The sequence below is a fragment of the Canis lupus genome, chromosome 2, assembly GCF_003254725.2.
Source record: "Canis lupus dingo isolate Sandy chromosome 2, ASM325472v2, whole genome shotgun sequence".
Classification (NCBI taxonomy): Eukaryota; Metazoa; Chordata; class Mammalia; order Carnivora; family Canidae; genus Canis; species Canis lupus.
Genome location: NC_064244.1, coordinates 45,365,090 through 45,386,473, shown reverse-complemented (window position 1 = coordinate 45,386,473; position 21,384 = coordinate 45,365,090). Strand labels below are relative to the sequence as shown.

At 37.4% G+C, this 21,384-nt stretch overlaps 1 protein-coding gene and 1 pseudogene across 26 annotated transcripts in view; both read left to right on the top strand.

The window, feature by feature from the left end:
* Nucleotides 1–21,384, top strand: part of PDE4D (phosphodiesterase 4D) — a 1,438,885-nt gene that overhangs the window by 516,859 nt on the left and 900,642 nt on the right. For 25 of the 26 annotated variants that reach the window (XM_049097700.1, XM_025448312.3, XM_025448311.3 and 22 more), the window contains one exon: nt 5,185–5,414. In XM_049097700.1, the coding sequence (XP_048953657.1) occupies nt 5,185–5,414 (230 nt within the window). Of the gene's footprint in view, nt 1–5,184; nt 5,415–21,384 lie in introns of those variants that run through there. The other variant, XM_049097763.1, reaches the window with a different exon arrangement.
* Nucleotides 5,454–16,333, top strand: LOC125753108 (eukaryotic translation initiation factor 4B-like; annotated as a pseudogene).

Genomic DNA, 21,384 nt, shown 5'->3' with positions numbered 1-21,384 from the left:
ATGACTTCCATTTTTTTATCTCCATGATCTTCAGTCTAAGGCAAGGGGTTGCACTCACAGGTTTTATGGGCCAGGTATGAAAGTGATATACATTTCCTTGATTTGTAATTCACACACCCCTGGTATGTCTACAACTGCCTCCAGCAGAGCCTGGAAAGGGGATGTTGCTGTGTGCCCAGAAACATTCTCTCCTACAATGCCACTGTATATACATTGAAAGATAATTCTCTATTGAAAAGTTCATTTTTATATACACATGTGAAACAACATCAACAACTATGAGATTATTAGCAACCACAGCGATTTATTTAACACTAGTTATGTATATGTTTCTATTCCTAGGGCCTTGTAAACTGATTTGCTATGTACTTTGGGATGGAAAAAAAGAGAACAAAGAAATTAATTAAATACCCTGCATAGAAGCTGAAGGAAACAGAAAGGAAAATAATAATGATAATGATGACAATATGCTTAGTATTCACTCATTTGTTATGTTAATTATCATGTGATTATTTTCTTTAGGTATGCCTTTCAGAGACATATTTGTCCTAACAGTGAAAAGAATTATCTCAAAGTTATTATTATTATTTTTGGTCAGCTGTTCCAAATAAATGGTTTAGTTACCAAAGACAATTTCATTTTGTTTCAAGGTAACAGGTTTGTGGTCACTCATTCAAAAGTTTTAGTGTTTTTTTCTCTTTTGATATTGTATGTCTTAAAGCAAATTAAGTGGTATTTATGAGTCCCATTAATAATAAGGTGAATGTTGTTTCATTTTATTATGGAGACTCTCACTGTAGTTTTTAATCCCCAAATAATACATTTTTATAGAGAATATAGGAGCTAGTAATAAAAATATGAAAATCACCACTAATGCCATCTCTCAGAAAAAGCCATTTTGGAGAATTGGAATATATCCTTCCAGAATTTTTCTATGAATATAGTATGTTGATTTTTCATTTTGTTGTTTTAGCATTGTTTTACAAAAATAAGGCCACTTTTAATCTGTTTTTCGTCAATGTTATAATCACATATCCTGCATTAACAACCTCATAGTATTTTATAATATGATAAATCAAAATTTATTAAGCCAATTAGATTACATTCAGTTATTCATTATTACAAATAAGCTGGAATGAATCTCTTTGTACCTGGATCTTTGCCAGTCTTACTGGACTATGTCTAAAATATCAAAACCATTAGTTCCAAGTTTTAGTGCACAGGAGTCATCCTGGGGCCTTATTCAGACTCTCAGGCCCTGGTCATAGAGATTATGATTAGGCAGATCTGAAATACAGCTTGGGAATCTGAATTTTAGCAAGCACCATCTGTGATTATCATGCAGGGGATTTGAGCATCATATTTTGAGAAATAATGGCTTAGGGATATTATAAATGCTATCTTATCCCTCCAACCTTTGCAAAAATGCCATTTTCCAGCAGTAAGATATATGTGTTCTGGTGGTCAGTTTTACATTTTTTTTCCCAAATTAGGCCATTTAACCTCCTACCTTCCACCAGATAAACTTGTTTATTTATTTTTGAAATGTCATTGATACACACTGATCTGGAATTTTTAAAGAGCCATTTATCATACTGGTTTTTTGAGTGGAAATGTTAGGATATAGACATGGGCTGTTTTAACATTTTTATTGTCAGGATAAAAATACTACACTTTATTTTTAATAGAGGTTGTTCTCTCAAAAGAGGTTACCTCTCAAGGTTTTCTCTAAAAGAGAATGTCACAAACACTGAGTCTTTCATCAGATAGCCTGGGTTATATAAAGCATTTTTGCAGTAGCAATGCTATTGTCAGAGTGGGCAGCTCAGCACTTATAAAAATATATTAGCTTAGGCCAGTTGCATTCAGTGTTCAGCTCTGCTAGACTCATCCTTTGTTCTTCTTTTTCCATATTCATCCTGAAAAAGGGTATCTCTACAGTTCAGTCATTAACTGCTCTTAAGAAACGTGTAAGGCAAATTATGACCTGTTAGCAATCCCAGGATGTGGGTTCAGTTTGTGCTTATGTCCTTAGATGAACACACAGAACTTCACAAAAACACAGAGGCTCACTTTCTCAATCTAAAAGCAAGAAATGTGATGTATATTACCTTTTATTTTCTGTATTTGCCATCTCTCTACCCACTGATTTTGCCGTCTCTCTACCCACTGATTTTGCCATTGGCCATTATAAAATCAGACTGTTTCAAAAATGAAAGTGGCCTTAAGTTTCATTTTGTATAATCTCTCAACTTTATGTCTAAAGAAACTAAAGCCCAGAAAGGTTCAGTGACTCTTTAACACCACAAAGTAATTAGTGGCAAAGTTGGGCCTGGAAGCTCTATCTCCTGATTTAATAAACAGGGATTATCATTAATTTTCAGTGTTTATGTAAAGCTGTCCTGATCTCAGTTCTGTTGTTGTTATTATTTTAATGAAAATGTAAAGCTTATTAAGTTTTGGTCAATTCGTATGTGTTCTCTTCTAGTATCTGCACCCTGCCATACCATACTTGTTAGAGGTAGTAAAACATAGTTGTTGGAATCCCTGGGTGGCACAGTGGTTTGGCGCCTGCCTTTGGCCCGGGGCGCGATCCTGGAGACCTGGGATCGAATCCCACGTCGGCCTCCTGGTGCATGGAGCCTGCTTCTCCCTCTGCCTGTGTCTCTGCCTCTCTCTCTCTCTCTCTGTGACTATCATAAATAAAAATTAAAAAAAAACATAGTTATTAATAGCTCCACCTTTAACTAAAAATAGATTTGATGTTGGATCTTGACCTGTAGGGTAATCAGCCATCCTAGTTTTGGCCTGCGGGATTTCCCCAGATATGGAATTTTCAGTGCTAAGATCAGAAGGTCCCACGCAACCTGGAATAGTTACCCTACTAACCATGTAGCTGTGTGATGAAGGCATGCTGTTTTATAGGTTTCTGTTTCTCTCTGAGCAAAATGGGAAAAGTAATAAAACCTAACTCAGGATTTCTGTAAAATTTACATGAATTGGTATATGTAAAACATAGCACCATTTAACAAGGACTCAACAAATATTAGTCATTAATATTAATTTTTCCCCGATTTATTGAGATATAATTGACATAGAGCAGTATATAAGTTTAAGGTGCACTGTAATTTGTACTTACAAATGTGAAATCATTACCACAATAAGTTTAGTTATCATTCATCATCCCAAATAGATACAAAAAGGAAAAAGAAAAAAAAATCTCCTCATGATAAGAACTCTTAGGATTTACTTTGTTAACTTCCATATATATTATATAACAATATTAACTGAAGTCATCATGCTGTACATTATATCCCTACTATGTATTTATCTTATAATGGGCGATTGTTCCTTTTGACCATTTTCATTGAATTTCCCCTCCCTCTACCCCTGCTTCTCGTAACCAGAAATTGGACCTCTTTTTCTATGAGGTTTTTTTTTTTTTTCCTCTCGGATTCTACATGTAACTGAGATCATACAGAATTTATTTTTTCTGACTTATTTAACTTAGCATAATGCTCTTAAGGCCCAACTATGTTGTTGGAAGTGTCAGGACTCGCTCCTTTTTTAAAGATATTATTATTATTGTTGTTTTACAAATCAAGAAGATTCCTCAGAACAGAGCACAGATTCTCAGAATCTGAATCTTCATATCTAGGATTTGAAATAAATGAACTTTGACTTTATCTTAGACATATTCTTTACCTTTTTGGTGCTCTTATTTTATTCTACTTATCCATAAAATTAGATAATAAAACCAAAGGCTGAAGAGAGTACATCACTGCATGTCCTTTTACATTTTTTAAAGATATAAATCAGGAAAAGACATTTTCTATGTGGAATTCATATGGATGAAGGAAGTATAAAAGGCAGCATAGTGCTGTGAGAATATAAAGGAAATTAGCCTGGATTATAATAATAGTAGCTGCCATTTTGTTGAGTGCAAACTGTGCCAGATAGTAGTGCTTTGAATACTTCATATCTCTGTTCCAGACAATAACCTTGAGATAATAATAATAAAAATTATTACCCTCAATGTTCAAATGGAGAACCAACCTTACTTGTTCAAAGACAGTATAATAAGGAGTACAATAGAAATTCTAAACTAGGTATGAACTCTTCAAAGTCAGTTTTTAACTTATAATGGACGAGCTAATTTTGGGGAAAAGTACTTTGCCTCCCTTGGCTAGTTTCTTTACCTGTAAAACTCAGAAGGAAACAAGATTGTTATTTATGATTATCACATTGCAGGTAATGAGGAATGCAGTTTATTATGTTTCTAATAAAAACAACAGCAACAACAACAGAAAAACTCAGGGAGATTAAGCAACACTCCAAGAACACAACTAAGTGGCAACACAAAGACTAAAACCCAGCATGTTACCTGGTAACATTTGAAGACTATGGTTCTGAGGCCATGCATATAAGCATTGTTAGAATAGACTGTCCAACCTCTGGGAAATAAAAAGTGCTCATGTAACAGTATGTTTTTTTCCAATTAGGATCAAAATACTAAATTTTCTACTTTATTTTAGATTTGATTTGCCTTTGCCTGTGGATAATAAAGATCTAATTTGTGAAATTCAGCTATGATTTTAACAACTCTACTGGGTGTTCAGCTTCTCTTTTCATGTCCTTTTTTTTTAATTCCACAAAATCTTACTATAAAGGTTTGCACAGAATATTCATCCAAGTAACACATAACATGAAAATGTTTTACAAATATGGTCCTGAGTTTGGAGAAAAAGAATAGGACTCATTCTCTTCCTTGCTCTTCATAGGCATGTAGGTATATAGGTATGTTGTATGTCGAGATATATATGTGAATTTTTTGTAAATCACTTTATAGAAGTAGAGAAATATTTTGATTTGCCCTTGATTTTATAGAATTCACACACAAAGCTCATAGATTCTAAAATTATTGGAGATGTCAGTTAACTGTAACAACTGAGCCATATCTAAATATACTGGTGAACAAATTTACTGTTTTAAAAATAAATCTAGATTTCAGTTATTCTAATCTTTGCACCAAATATTGTTCTGTTAGTGTTGTTGCTTCATAGTTAGCATTTTTCATGTATACTTTTCTCTTAATTTCTTTCTCCAAAAGTATACAGCTATTATGTATTTGATCAGTGCTGGGACTTTTCTTGAGAACTGTACTTTCTTCAACCCTTGCATTAGGCCTCTGAGGAAACCCTGCATTCCAGTAATGAAGAGGAAGACCCTTTCCGAGGAATGGAACCCTATCTCGTCCGGAGACTTTCTTGCCGCAATGTTCAGCTCCCACCTCTTGCCTTCAGACAGTTGGAACAAGCAGACTTGAAAAGCGAATCAGAGAACATTCCAAGACCAACCAGCCTTCCCCTGAAGATTCTACCACTGATTGCTATCACTTCTGCAGACTCCAGTGGGTGAGTGCCTTTGGGCCACGTTTTCCCATCTTGTATTTTGGATGGTGATTGTTTTCTTTGGTCTTTTGAGATTTTGTGGCTCATTGCTTGATTTGAGTGGGAAGAAAATGGGGTTTCTAGAGTCACAAGAAAGAAGGGCGATTTTTTCCTCAGGTAATGTCTCTGTCTCTGCAGGGGAAGCTGTTTTAGTCAAATTGTTTTACACAGAGGATTGGAAAGGTATTGGTGAATGATCATAAGTGTCTAGGAAAGGGGACTTCGACTTGGAAAATTAATATTGGTCATATGTGATTTAATAAAAATATTCTTAACAAATGAGAACTAATGGAAAAATTACCACATAGACATACATATCTGGAAACAGTAGGCAATGTTCACTGATGCAAAGCCAATTTGAAATCAAGAATAGATTGTCCTGTAATTAGAATCAAAAGAAATATGCACTTATATTCATGAGCCTAGTAATTTGGCCTTTGGCATTTCAAGGTGTTACTTACCAGAATACTGTTTCAGATCCCAGTGTGAGGTGGTTTTATTTAGGATTAGTACATATGGAAGGATCACACATAGTCACCGTCTTAATCATGCAATTACATTTATATCTCCAACTTTGCAGAGTATTTACGTTTTTGTTCTCTCTCTGCTCTTTACCAGTAAAGTTTTTACCCTTTAAAAGCAACATCACTAGGTTAAAAAAAATTGTGAAAGAAAGTATGGATAATGGCCGCATCCCTTATTTGCTGTTTTGTTCAGCTGCATTTTTAAGAAGCTTGAATAGAAAAGTAAGGAGGATGCCAGTGGCCCATACTTGGAAACACTCTAGAGCATTTGCTAAGATTACAAGAACAAAAAACAATTTGTTATGTGACAAGTGTGATTCTTCCCCCATTCTCTGTCAAATTTAAGGCATGTCTAGAGAAGATACTTCTGGATTTTCCTAAAAGTTGTTAGAAAAGTTGTGATCAGGAGAAATTTTCCCATTAACTGTTCTTTAAGATATTGAATTTAGTTGTTTGAATTTTTACAGATCAGCTCAACGGGGCTGTGTTATTAAAAGGTATAAAGAAATTACTATTAGATAAGAATATAGCAAATTCTTACTTTGAAGTAATGGAAAGAAGAAATATTTGTTTAGTTGTTTTGGGTATTGGTTTTAGTTTTTGTTGAACTATATATCTAAAGAAGAGTGTATTCCTATTCATCAAACACACTAAAGCATTTGGGAATTTTATATGGCAGCTTGACCTGAACATTCTTTGAAAAACACTGTTTCAAAAAACTGATTTCCCCTTTCTTTGGGATCAACACCACTACTGTTCATCTGTGTAGAGGGCAGGATTCCCAGATATCAGGGGTGTCAGAGGTCACCAAGACAATCCCTAGTTTCCATAATTTGCTAGATGATCTTCCAGAACTCAGGAAATAGTCATATTCATGGTGAGGTTTAGTACAGCAAAAGAATACAAAGCAAAATCAGCAAAGAAAAAGGCACATGGGGCAAAATCGAGAGGAATCCAGACACAAGCTTCTGAGAGTCTCTATTCTCAGTCAAACAGGATGCACTTAATTCCTCTAGAAATGAGCTGTGACAGCACATGTGAAATGTATCACCAGATAAGCCTTCTGGCAGAGAAACCTATGAAGGACTCAGTGCTTACATGAGGAATCTAAAATAATGCAACTCATAGAAACAGTAGACTTGGTAAAGAAGTAATTTGGGTTGCCAGGGGCTGGGGTACGGGAAATGGGAAATTGCTATTCAATGGGTATTTAGTTAGAACTATGCAAAATGAATCCTTTCTAGAGACCTACTGTCCAACATTATGCCTATAGTGGACAATACTGTGTTGCATGCTTAAAAATTTATCACTAGGGTAGATCTCGTGCTAAATGTTCTTGGCACAATTTTAAAAAACCCGCAAAATATAAAACAGACTCAGTGCCCGGAATTTTTACTGGAGGCTGGTCACTGGAGGCACCCTCTAGCTAGCATGTGGCTAAATTTCAGATTCCCAGAAGGAAAGCAGTCATTCAGCATAAACCAGATTTTTTGGCAGAACCAGTTTAGGCACAGTGAACACTTTTACCATTTAGGGACTGGTGGGTACCCTCCTGGAATCCAAGTTTCTAGATGCCAGCTAGGGCCCACCTTTACAGCTTTTCTAAAGATAACAGTCACAGGCCTGATGTTAACTCTTTGCTGCACATCAGGTTTATCTTAGAATCATTGTCCTGCTTTTTCTACATTTGAATAAGAAAAGATTATTTATAATTAAAATTAAACTAACTTAAGCCTGCGATGTATTCAATTAACTTTGGTATCTCAAAAAAATTGATGGCTGGCCATGATTTCTCATTCAAACCTTATATTATATCATCTGCTATTAAAAGAATATGATGCAGTATATCTAATATATCTCTATGTGGCAATGTGTATAATTAAAAATCTCAGGTAAAAGACAAACTCAATTAAAGTTTAATGTGTTGCTAAAAACAATTAGCCCCTAAATGCCAAAGAACTTATAGGTTCAGAATCGTCTGTATGGTAGTACTTCCTGGTTTAGAGTTTCTTTCCTTCCTAGTAAGAATCTAAGAATCAAGTGTAAGTGAAATGGTGCTTACCATTTGTAAAATACTCATTATTTTGGAGAAAAAAAATATGTCTTGTAGAGAGGTGAAACCAGGGAAAGTTATCTGTGCCTGAAGGCAGCCAGGAGAATCCATGGACAAGAGTGACCAATAAGAAACATAAACTAAGAATGTATTAAAGGAATAGTTATTACCTTCTGAAGCAAAAACTATTTGTGAATTGAGTGTTTGAGAAATATAAAAATGAGGTGTATACTTTTCTGGAATATCTAAGCTTTAGAAAGGAAGCAAAAGGTAAAGTTAGGGGTTATATTCTGTAGTCATTTCAGTTAATCAAAACCCCAGCTATCTTCCCAGAAAGGGCTCATGAGGAATTGAGACTATTTTGGCTCTGTTGTTTCAGTTCCCCATTGTTAAAAGTGAGCATGCCCCCCAGGTCCCACTGTCAACCTACACTGAGACATTGGTAACTGGAAATCTTTGATGGCAAAGGAGGCTTTCCATATCCTTTGGATCTCTTTTTCTTACTTTCTTAACATGATTATTTTGCACTCTTAATTCTGGTGTATCAACACACCAGACACCTGCTCTGTCTGGTATCACACAGTGCGTCTAGAGACTTATGCCACCTCTTTAGAAAGATAAAGTGTGGCCCCAAGAGTAACTCGTTTCTGAAGGGAACTTGGGCCTGAAGAGATGAGTGTTAGGGATGGTGCTATTAGCTTCCCTATGAAGTACCTGGGTCAAGGGACTGAGTTCGAGAGGGATTCTTTAAATGAACAATTCCACAATTCTACTTTTTTTTGGGGGGGGGGTACTAGGCAATATGAATACATTCAAATGTATGCCATTTAAAAACTCTCTTTAGGTATGCCTGAGGTGTTAGCTTGTGTGCGCTGTGATTTCTCAACCTTTAGATAACTTTAAAGGATGACAAAACAGGACTGTCAGACCTAAGATCCTGAAAACCTTGAATGTATCTATGAGTTTTCCATATGGGGTACAGTCACAGGCTTCACAGCTATATATTGACTCTCAGTGAAGTAAGAGGGACACTTTTTAATGGGCTTGAGATGCTGTGACCTTGGTAAAGAAGTAATTTGGAAGGTCATCGCTTTTCATATTTCTCTGCTAGATAGTTTTCTCTCCATTTACTTTTTAAAAACTTTTTATTAAGAGACTATTCACAGGCAGTAAAATATGCAAATCTTAAATATACATCTTGATAAATTTTTATATATTTATACACCGATGTAGTAGTGTATTAGTTTGGCCCCTTCTTGGACATCATATAAATGGGTTTGTATAGTGTGATCTTTGCGTTTGGCTTGTCCTTTCACTTGCAGTGTTTTTTTGATGTTTATCCATGTTGGTGTATGTATCAATAGTTTGTTCTTTTTTATTGTAGTGCACTGTTCCACTTTATGAGTATACCATGATTTATTTTTCCATGCTGTCTTGTTGATGGACATTTGAGATGTTTCTTGCATGTAGCTATTGTGAATAATATTGCTATGTGCTTTTGTATCTAAGTCTTTTTGTGGACATATGCAGTTATTTCTCTTGTATTCCTACGAGTGGAATTTCTGAGTCATAGGTAAACATTTTTATTTTTGTTTTCTCAAAGTGATATACTATTTTAATCTTCCACTAGCAATGTTTGGAAGTTCCATTTGCTCTGCATCCTCACCAACACTTGATATTCTCTGTCTCTCTCATTTTATCCATTCTGATGAATGTGTGGTGGTATCTCACTATGGTTTTAATTTATATTTCACTGATGAGTAAGTAGTGATATTATTTACCTTCTAATATATTTATTGAACACATAGGTATTTTATGCTTTGCCCATTTAAAAATTTATTCAGTTTTTCTTTGACTTATATATTCTGCATATATTCTATTTTTAAAATTTTATTTAAATTAAATTAACTAAGATATAACCTGTTGTTGGTTTCAGAGGTAGAGTCAGTGATTCATTGGTCTTATATAATACCCAGTGCTCATTACATCACATGCTTTCCTTTTTTTATTATTATTTTTTTAATAATAAATTTATTTTTTATTTGTGTTCAATTCCATGCTTTCTTTAATGTTCATTACCCAGTTACCCCATCCTCCCACCCGCTCCCTTCCAGTGACCCTCATTTTGTTTCCTATGATTGAGTCTCTTATGGTTTGTCTCTCTCTTTCTATATTCTAGACATATACTCTAAGTCATTTGTTAGATATATGCATTGTAAAATAAATATTTTCTCCCAGACCATGGCTTCAATATTTACTTTCTGTTTGCTTATAATGGTGGTAATAGTAAGGACCTCTAAAATGAGTGCATGTGTGTGCATAAGTGTGTGTGTGTAGGGAAAAGTGTAACAGTGAGAGGTCAAGGAAATGAGAATAAGCGAGATGACAGTGGAATAAGGGGGGAAGGAGAAAGAATAAGCAGATGAAGGGGAAAACAGTGAACAGGAAAAGAGGGAAGTGCGTAGGGTGGAGAAAAAAAATGGAAGGGGCAAATGGACACAGCTTGGTAAAGGGAAAGCAGGTAATACGAATGACACTTAACCTTCAGGACAGTTTACTTAGAGACAAGGACAGTTATCCCTTGAATATTGAATGATGACAAATGGGGCATCCAGGCACTAAGCGGGCAAAGAAACATTGAGAATGAAATGACAGTATGTTTGTGGTGGCCCACAGCAAAGTAGTAAGTGGTTAAGAGGCAGACAGGTTGAATTTGCATCCTTCTTGCCTTCACCATTTATGAGCACAGTGACCATGGGAAAATTAATTAAAATTAGAAACCTAAAAAATTAGGTTTCTAATTTTTCAAGGACAAACTAGGAATAATGGAAGTACCTACTTAATGGGTTTGTTGCGAGGATAAAATACTTAGCATTCTAAGTACTTATTATGTAATAACACTTACTACTACCACTACACTTATTTGGGAAAGTATTAGAACACATCATGTTTGTTGTTGTTGAATTTGTAGTTTCCAATAAGAAAACCATAGGTCTATGTCTTGTTCTTGGTATTTGTCCACTGACTTGCCCTGTTTTCCAGTACTGTTCAGTTATGTTTGGGTGAGAGTGGAGGTCCTCTTTACTTCTTCCTTGTTACATCTCTGTACCAAGTCTTGATGACTTCTACAGATTTGTCAGGCCAGAATACTCAAGAGGAATTAGGAGCTTTCCCTGGCTGTACCTCTGTTCCTGGCTTACTGTCTCTGGCTGGTCCATGTACCCCCAGATGCTCTGAGGAGGGTTTAGCCTGCCACGCGTGTGGATACTGCTCCCTGTGCACAGGTAGGAAGTTGAGGCAGCAGAGGGCTGGTAAGGACAGGTAGTGCTAAATCTCTCTAGCTGTGTTTCACTGCTGTATCAGCTATAATAAAATGAGAGCCAAGGAGCAAGTTATCCCCTTGTGACATGTTGACACACCCCTGAATGGATGTATATGCAGGGATATGCATGAGTGGAGAATATTAGAAACACTTTCTCATTACCGGTGTCTTATTACTTGTCTGGAGAAGTACACCGTGTGCATGTGTATTACTATGTTCCAAAATAAAAATGAAAAGAAGAAAATGACCAGAATTTCAGAATTTAAAGGAAGAAATGCTCATTCTTGGAAATAAATGCCCCAACATAGGGTGAAGGATTACTTTAGTCAAATAAGGTTTCATTTTGCAAGGATCTTCTAGAAATCTTTCCATGAGTTATGTGCCATACACAGACGAGTTGGTCTTGGATGCCAGTTATACATTGATTATCTGAGGAACTACCCATCATCTAGTGTTCTTGAGTACATACAGTACATTAGAGTGAACATAAAAAAGGTAATTTTCTATATTTTGTTACTGAGTCAAAATCCAAACAAAATAAAAGTAAGAAAAATAGAAGCTTGGGGAGCCTGAGGGGCTCAGTGGTTGAGTGTCTGCCTTTGGCTCAGGTCCTGATCCCGGGGCCTGAGATTGAGTCCCATATTGGGCTTCCCTTTCTCTCTCTCTATCTTTCATGAATAAATAAATAAAATCTTAAAAAAAAAAAACAAAAAACAGAAGCTTAAAGCAGACGTACCTGATCTTTGAAATTTGGTCTTAAATGAAGAAGGTATTAACAGTGAACATTCTGTATTTGGAATCTTTTGGATCGAAGGATTTATGAAGCCAAAGGGTTGTATTTCACAGTCTACCTACAAGACTTGTGCCTTCATATTGGATATGTGCTCAGTTTTTGAGAGATTTATCTGATAGGTTCTTTGAAATTGGTGATTTTCTGGTGCCTCGGTGGCTCAGTTGGTTAAGTCAATACCTTTGCTCAGGTATTGATCCTGGAGTCCTAGGATTGAGCCTTAACCTGGCTCTCTGCTCAGTGTGGGTAGTCTCCTTTTCCCTCCCCTTTGCCTCTCCCCCCACTCATGTTCTTTCTCTTGCTTACTCACTCTCTCTTAAATAAATAAATAAATAAATAAATAAATAAAATCTTAAAAAAAAGAAATTAGTGATTTTCAAGATTAAAATTAGACTCGCAGACTGAACACTGTATCTTTAATATATAGTATCTTGAAAAGTTACATCTTTTTTTTTTTTCAGAATGAGTAGCAATTCTTGGATCTAACCTAAAATAAATAGCTAAATGACACTGTTTTTCCTCCCACATCATAGAATCTCTGAATGTTTTATGATATTTGTCATGCCCTGAATTTATAAAAGAATAAGGTAATTATCAAGCTCCAATTTCATTTTCAGACTACTATGGTGCCTTTTCATTTTTCGTAGTACTTTCTGGCATTCTAATTAAGGATACCTCAAATATACTGTTACTACCCCACAGTATTTTACTCTATATCTGTATGTCAGTAAAGTAACACGTTCCAGGGGTGAATTTACTTTTGTAGTCAAAGTTTCTATGTCACCAGGCTCTTGTGTTCTTAAAAACACTAAAGACTGGGATCCCTGGGTGGCTCAGGAGTTTAGCACCTGCCTTCGACCCAGGGCGTGATCCTGGAGTCCCGGGATCGAGTCCCGCATCAGGCTCCCTGCATGGAACCTGCTTCTCCCTCTGCCTGTGTCTCTGCCTCTCTCTCTGTGTCTCCCATGAATAAATAAATAAAATCTTAAAAAAAAAAAAAACACTAAAGAGAGTGGTGACTTTGCATTTACCACATCAGAGCATGTGGTTCCTGCTTCCAAACCTTTCTTACGCCACCTTTACTTGTTTAATAGTATAGATTGGTTGGGAATCCCATGTATCCCCAAAATGAGCCCAGTGAAACATTTATTTTCCTATTAAAAGTTGATTGAAGACCATGGTACTATGACCTGCAGAGTGTAGAGCTGAATAAAGCACTTTATTTTTGTCTAGGAATCATAATTTTCAGCTTCTCAGATAGGTTGTTTCCCCTAAACACTCCCTGCTTGACCGTCTTTACATAATCCAGAGTTATTCATCACTGAAATGTTTAGGGGGAGTTTAAAATTCTTTAAAAGTCATGTTGTTCTGACTTGCAGTATTGTGTTCATGAATGAGAAAGTAGGTGAAAGCACCCTGAGTGGCTTTCATGTAACACTGATTCAAACTTAATATTGACGTTAAGAAATGCAGAATAAGAAAAATGTGTTAAGCTGAAATTTAGGAAAGGATAAAGATATAAAAAATTCCCTTCCCCTGACAAATGAGCACTATAAAAGGACAAAGAGATTTCATGAAAATAAAACTATATATAGAAAAGAAGCTATAGAAAAATTATATGATCTCTCTCTCATATATGAAAATTATGATTATATGAAAATTATATGTTTCTAATGTTTGCTTTCTTTTGGTTTGGCTTGGTTTTGCTGAAAATCCTGGCTAGTTAGTTAGAATTCTTTCTAACAATTTGGGACTTCCATATCAATTATCATACCTATTTATCACATTTGTTTAGAATCTTCTGTCTACTTGTAAGATAGTAGATAGAGCCAGGCATTTTTACAGCTATTCCAAATTTCTGGAATTCAGTCAAAGTCGCATGCCATTTTGTTAAGCTGTTTGATGTCATTTATATCATCTATCTGGATGATATATTGGCTTTAATGGATTGGCATCACTTAAATTGCAGTTGGTAGCTTTGAGTCTGGAAAAGGTAAGACCTTTGCCCACATTTCCAGAAAGGTTCTGTCTCAGGGTATTCTGACTCTTACAACAATGTGATTCCTAAGAAAATTGCAACTAATACTAAATGTCATAATAAACACACACATACATACACAAACCCCTTGTTATGTGGAAACTTTGCATGGAAATTAAGAACTTTAGTAAAGACGTGATCGCCTCATCCGGGTCCTTTGCGTTCTCTCTCCCTCTCCCAACATGGCGGCCTCAGCAAAAAAGAAGAAGAAGAAGGGGAACACTATCTCCCTAACAGACTTTCTGGCTGAGGGTGGAGGGACTGGGGGAGGAAGCACCTATGTCCCCAAACCAGTCAGCTGGGCTGATGAAACAGACGGCCTGGAAGGAGATGTTTCAACCACTTGGCACAGTAATGGCGATGACGTGTATAGAGCACCTCCAATTGACCGTTCCATCCTGCCCACTGCTCCACGGGCTGCTCGGGAACCCAATATCGACCGGAGCCGTCTTCCAAAATCGCCACCCTATACTGCTTTTCTAGGGAACCTGCCCTATGATGTCACAGAAGATTCCATTAAGGAATTCTTTAGAGGATTAAATATCAGTGCAGTGCGTTTACCACGTGAACCCAGCAATCCAGAGAGGTGGAAAGGTTTTGGTTACGCTGAGTTTGAGGACCTGGATTCTTTGCTCAGTGCCCTGAGCCTCAACGAAGAGTCTCTAGGTAACAGGAGAATTCGAGTGGACGTTGCTGATCAAGCACAGGATAAAGATAGGGGTGATCATTCTTTTGGCCGAGATAGAAATCGGGATTCTGACAAAACAGATACAGCGTCCTGCCACAGACAGCTTCGATGACTACCCACCTAGGAGAGGTGATGATAGCTTTGGAGACAAGGATCGAGACCGTTACGATTCAGACTGATACCGTGATGGATATCGGGATGGGTATCGTGATGGTCCACGCCGAGATATGGACCGATACGGAGGCCGGGATCGCTATAATGACCGAGGCAGCCGAGACTATGACAGAGGCTACGATTCCAGGATAGGCAGTGGCAGAAGAGCATTTGGTAGTGGGTACCGAAGGGATGACGACTACAGAGGAGGCGGGGACCGCTATGAAGACAGATACGACAGGCGAGACAACCGGTCCTGGAGCTCCAGAGATGATTACTCTCGGGATGACTATAGGCGTGATGATAGAGGTCCCCCCCAAAGACCCAAACTGAATCTAAAGCCTCGGAGTACTCCTAAGGAAGATGATTCCTCCGCTAGCACCTCCCAGTCTCGTCGAGCGGCCTCTATCTTTGGAGGGGCAAAGCCTGTTGACACAGCTGCTAGAGAGTGAGAAGTAGAAGAGCGGCTGCAGAAGGAGCAGGAGAAGCTGCAGCACCAGCTGGATGAGCCAAAACTAGAGCGACGGCCTCGAGAGAGACACCCAAGCTGGCGAAGTGAAGAGACTCAGGAACGCGAACGGTCCAGGACAGGAAGTGAGTCATCACAGACTGGAACCTCGGCCACAACTGGCAGAAGTAAGTCAGACCAGGATGCATGAAGGAGAGAGAGAGTGAGAAGTCTCTAGAAAATAAAACACCGAATAAGGAGGAAGACTGTCACTCTCCAACTTCTAAGCCACCCAAATCTGAACAGCCTCTGAAGGTAATGCCAGCCCCTCCACCAAAGGAGAATGCTTGGGTGAAGCGAAGTTCTAACCCTCCTGCCCGATCTCAGAGCTCGGACACAGAGCAAAAGTCCCCCACGAGTGGTGGAGAGAAAGCAGTCCCGGCTCAGCCCCGGAGGAAGGACCAGCAAGGAGAGGCATCTCTAAATTTCATTTCACTAAAGCAGATGAAAACAAAGTAGATGGGGTGAGTGTCCCAAAAGGCCACAGTGGGAACTCCAGCCGTGGTCCAGGAGACGGAGGGAACAAAGACCACTGGAAGGAGCCGGATAGGAAAGACGGCAAAAAGGATTAAGACTCCCGATCTGCACCTGAGCCAAAGAAACCTGAAGAAAATCCAGCTTCCAAGTTCAGTTCTGCAAGCAAGTATGCTGCTCTCTCCATTGATGGTGAAGATGAGAACGAGGGAGAAAATTACACCAAATAGACCTCTGCATCCTGTGCTTTCTCCTAGTTTCTCCACCCTGGAACATTCGAGAGCAAATCAAACCTCTACCCAGACAAGACAATAAAACTCATCATCTCCTGGAGACCTTTCTTAACTTTTTTTTTAAAAAAACAAAAAACAGTGAAATGAAATTCTTTTGCATGCTGCTGCAGCCTTTAAAGTATTGAACTAACTGGAGAATCGCCAATGTAGCCAGAGAGAAAGAGAAGTACAGCTTTTAACAGGAAAGTTGTGCATTTTTCCGGAAAAAAAAAAAACAAAACTTTAGTATATATAAATAATTTAAAATATATAATTTACAATATATAAATAAAATTTAGAATATACATTTTAGCATACATAAATATTATATTTCACAACTGACTTTCTGGAACTTCTCCCTCTTTTTTGGGGGAGTGTTCAGCAGTGTTCTCCATCTTTCCTCCTCTACTAACTGTTCTTTGTCCCAGTTAACATTTGACTTTGGCTATTTTTAATTCTCTAATATGATTTAATTCAAATCAACTATTTTATATTCCCACATATTTTACAGAATTGAGTTAAATTTTGTAGATATAAGAATAACTACAAGTTGTATTGATGAACATAATCATCTACACACTCATGCATTGATCACATATTTATATATTCACTTACACATTTATCTAATAAATAGCTGGTTTCTCTTATTTGCTATATACTGATCTATGAACTGGAGATGGAAAGCTCAACAAGACCAATATAGTCTCTTCAATATAGTCTCTTCTGTCATAGAGTTTAGAACTAGTAGGGCATACAAACAAGAAAACAGGCAACTGCAATCCTATTTGTTAGATGTAAAGTACGAATATAACCGAGGACATGCAGAATAATATAGGGTATCTTTGGGGAGCAGGCTTGTGAGGAACTGACACTACCTGGGACCTAAAAGGAGATGGTTCTCAGCATGGAGAATAATAGGGACACAATCTTGGAACAAGAGGAAGCAGTGTTTGTATCCCAGTAACTAAAAATTTATTTCTTAATACTTTTTTAAAGATTTTTAAAAAAATTATTGATTCATGAGAGTCACACACAGAGAGACAGAGACACATAGGAAGAGGGAGAAGCAGGCACTCTGTGATGTGGGACTCAATCCCAGGACCCCACGATCATGACCTGAGCTAAATGCTCAGCCACTGAGCCATCCAGGTACCCCCCGTAACTAAAATTTTAGCATCAGTTAGATCATTTAGAGCTGTGGATCATATTGAAGGCACAGTCGATAATCATTACCATTACTTTTTCTTGTAACCAACATGTGTTGGAATATTCTCTAGTAATGCTGAGCATCCAAGGTATAAGCACCAACAAGGCAAACAGTTATTTGATCCAAAACTGGAAAGTGAGAATACGGAATAAGAAAAATAGGGAAAACGAATTGAAGGTATTTGTGAGAGAGTGAATGTATTGCGGCAACTACACTAGATATGGAAATAAGAAGATACAGATATAGAAAGAGTTCAAGGTCTCTAGGGGCCTCTGTGATGGCAAACAGGCAAGATTAGAATAACTGAACAGGTTGAAAGAATAGGAAGTTATATTTGTTGGACAACATGTTTTATGTTATGATTTGAGTGTTGAGGGTCATATAAGATGTTTTCATGATGCAGAGGGATGCTAGGGAAGAGGGTGTTGTAGTGGGAAAGAAATAGTAGAGGAATTGAGAGATTTAACCATGGGGTGATTCTTCCATGTGGACACTGAGGTCAAGCATAAAGACTCAAGATGTCCAGGTGCTAAAATGGTGGACGCTTTTCAAAAAATGGTACATAGTGACCAGGGAGACTAGCAAAAGTCATTGATGAAGCAGAGTTGATTGGCATGGATGCCAAAAGAGGGCTTCACAAGGGAGCGGAGGAGTAACAATTAGTAAGTTAATGTGAATAACTGGGAGAGCACAAAACCATCTCAGGGAGGGGGCACAGGGCACCAAGAACAAGAGCAGCCTCCCCTTCCCTGGTTGCCTTGCAGGGAAGGGACATCCTCAGTGAAGACCAAGTTTGAAGGAAGGCAGCATGCAGGGGTACCTGTGATGAATGGAAGTCTGCTTACCATGGAAAGAGATTTCTAGAAAAAATTGGAGATGTTAGGAATAACAAGAGTGGGGGTTTGGACAGGGGAGAGAAATCACAGAGCAATGTGAGGATAGTGAACTGGAAGAACACAGAGGAGAGGAAGAGTTTCTATCTCAGGTATTTCTCTGAGGTGTGATTATTATAGATGAATTCCAGAACATTTTCAGGAATCTGTCCAGCTGTCCTTTGACAGAGATTCAGGGAAGGGGAAGTGTAGCATAGTTACTGAGTCTTTTAGGAAGGCCGTGGGGGTTGTTCTACTCCAAATAAGTAGGTTCACAATGGCGTTCTGTTTCTCAGGACTTTCATCTTTTGGAAATAGCAGCAGCTTGTGGTGTTTGGAGAATTTTGCATCTTTTATGGTATTCAGCTGTGCCCTAGATTTATTATAGGCTCTGGAATATGGTGAAGGATCTTATTTTTTTAAATGTGCATTATCTTTTCAGTCAGTATTATTCTATTTTAAACAGTTGAGTTTTTTATATTTAACTCTAATTGTTTTGCCAGTTATAAGAACAACTTAGGTATTTTGGATTAGCATTTGGGTTTTTCTCTTGAGAATTTCCTTTATCAGAAATGATCATTGTCTCAATACTGCTTTCTTAACTATTCTTAAATACTACTGCTGGGATTCAAGTGTTATTCCAGTTCATCATGCTGCTAATTGTAGCAGTGGAATCTAGAGTGAAATTGAATTTGATGTAGACAAATAGTATTTGTAGAAACCTTTCTTCAGTAAATTGGGTTACTAAAGTAAAGTGAAACACCAGAAAGGCACATGTGTTTTTCCCTTAACTTGGATATTACATATTATTTCCAGATTTTATCTTCTAGAAAACTGTGTTGATGATAATATTAACTTAAATCTGCTTGATAAAGCTGTATGGTTAAGACCTGGGATTAAAAATCCTGGTATGAGGCCTCTACAAACACAATTTCATTTTGTTCTGTTCTGTGACCTAGTGAAGGTCATTTTCCCTGTTTTTATCCTCACCATCTGAAATAGTACTTGTGACTAGAATTTAGCAATTGTGGAGTATATCATATTTATAAAATGCCTTAGCAAAGGGTATTTTACTATGTAGAGATCCAAGCAGAGAGTGCTCCATTTGTCTTAAGAAGAAATATAAAAGTTAATTGATTTTCAGAGGATAACTGTAACAAAGACTGGAACCCACATTATCTCATCTTGGTTTATAACTTCTGGTGTATTTTATTCAGTATCTACTGAATAATCTGAAGTGAGGGCTAATGATTTTAGGTTTATTTAGTGTTTTTATAAAACTGCTTTGTAAGTGAAAGTCATTATTTGCAGTTGGCAAAAACAGTGAATGGATGGTAATGAAAATTCACATTCATGGACCATTATCTTGTCATTAAGATGATCATTATGAGAACTATATGGTACCATGGAAGTGCTTGGGGCCTTTTGAAAAGAAAAGCAAAATACACAAGTACATTTGTGTTAAAGTTATAGCACTGCAAAATAGATGCCTGCATGTAGCTAAGGATGGGAAAGTAACATGAAAGTAATTACATTTTTTCAAGTAACAGGATTGTAGTTATTTTTTCTCTCATATTGATTTCTCTTAAAAATATATTTTTATCTATTCAGTAAAATTACCTTAAAATTGCATTCATGATTATTTGCAGTTTCATTCATCCAAATGTTTATTGATCCTTTGGTATATGATAGATACTATTTTAGGTGCTGACAGTATATTTTGAATAGATAAAAATAAAATTCTTGGTATTTTGTTTCTTAACTGTAATTCACTAGGTATTTTTGGCAAATATGTGGAGGAGGAATACTGGGGTCTTTCAGGGTTCTCTTGATCATTTTATGTAAGCTTGTCTCTGTTTGCAGGTAAGTCCCCAAAAAGATCACCAGAAAAATCTATTGGTTAAGAAAAACTAAGATTAGTCTCATTGGAATAAAGAATACTTCCTTTAAACTTAGAAATATTTCAGAAAGAGGAAGTAAAGAAAGGATGTTCATAGATTCTTACAGCCTGGTCTTGGTAGGTGGAGAAATGGTTGGGATTGCACCTGATTTAAAGACCTAATAGCTTGGGGCACTTGAGTGGCTCATTTTATTAAGCATCCAACTTTGGTTTTGTGTCAGGTCATGATTTCAGAGTCATGGGATCAAGTCCAAATTGGGCTCCGTGTTCAGCGGGGAGTCTGCTTGAAAATTCTCTCCCTCTCTCCCTCTACTCATCCTTTCCTGCACCACCTCACCCTGCTCATGCTGTCTCTTTCTCTCAAATAAATAAAGTAAAATATTAAAAAGAATAAAGATCTGATAGCTTTGGCTTAATGGATTCTTGCAGAAAAGTGGGGGTCTTAAAGCAGGTTCTGATGCATAAACTATCAATTTTGTTAAATAAGGTATTTTCTTTGTTTTATAGTCTTTCTAGGAATAAGCATTCCCTGGAACAAGTACCTAAGTTGTTTTATCTGGTCCCAGTATTTTTTTTTTAATATTTTATTCATTTATTCATGAGAGACACACAGAGAGAGAGAGAGAGAGAGGCAGAGAGGCAGAGGGAGAAGCAGGCTCCGTATAAGGAGCCTGACGTGGGACTCGATCCTGGGACTCCAGGATCATGCCCTGGGCTGAAGTCAGGCACCAAACTGCTGAGCCACCTAGGGATCCCCTGGTCCCGGCATTTGTTTAGCACTAAAGTAGGCACTTAAGCTTTGACCCCAAACTTAAGCACTGGGACAGGAAAATATTTTGGTTTTAGTCCTTTCTACCTTCTTTCTTAGTTAACCTACCTACTGTGATCTAAATGTTTGTACTCTACACCTCAAGTTCATATTTTGAAATTGTAACCCCCACAGGGATAGTATTAGGATATGGGGTCTTTGTGGGAGATGATAAGATCATGAAGGTAGAGCCCTCATGAATGGATTTAGTGCTCTTATAAAAGAGCCCCCAGAGAGATCCCTCACCCCTTCGACTAAGCAAGAAAGCCATCTGTGGAGCAGGAGGTGGGCTCTCAGAAGACAACAGATATGCTAATGCTTTGAT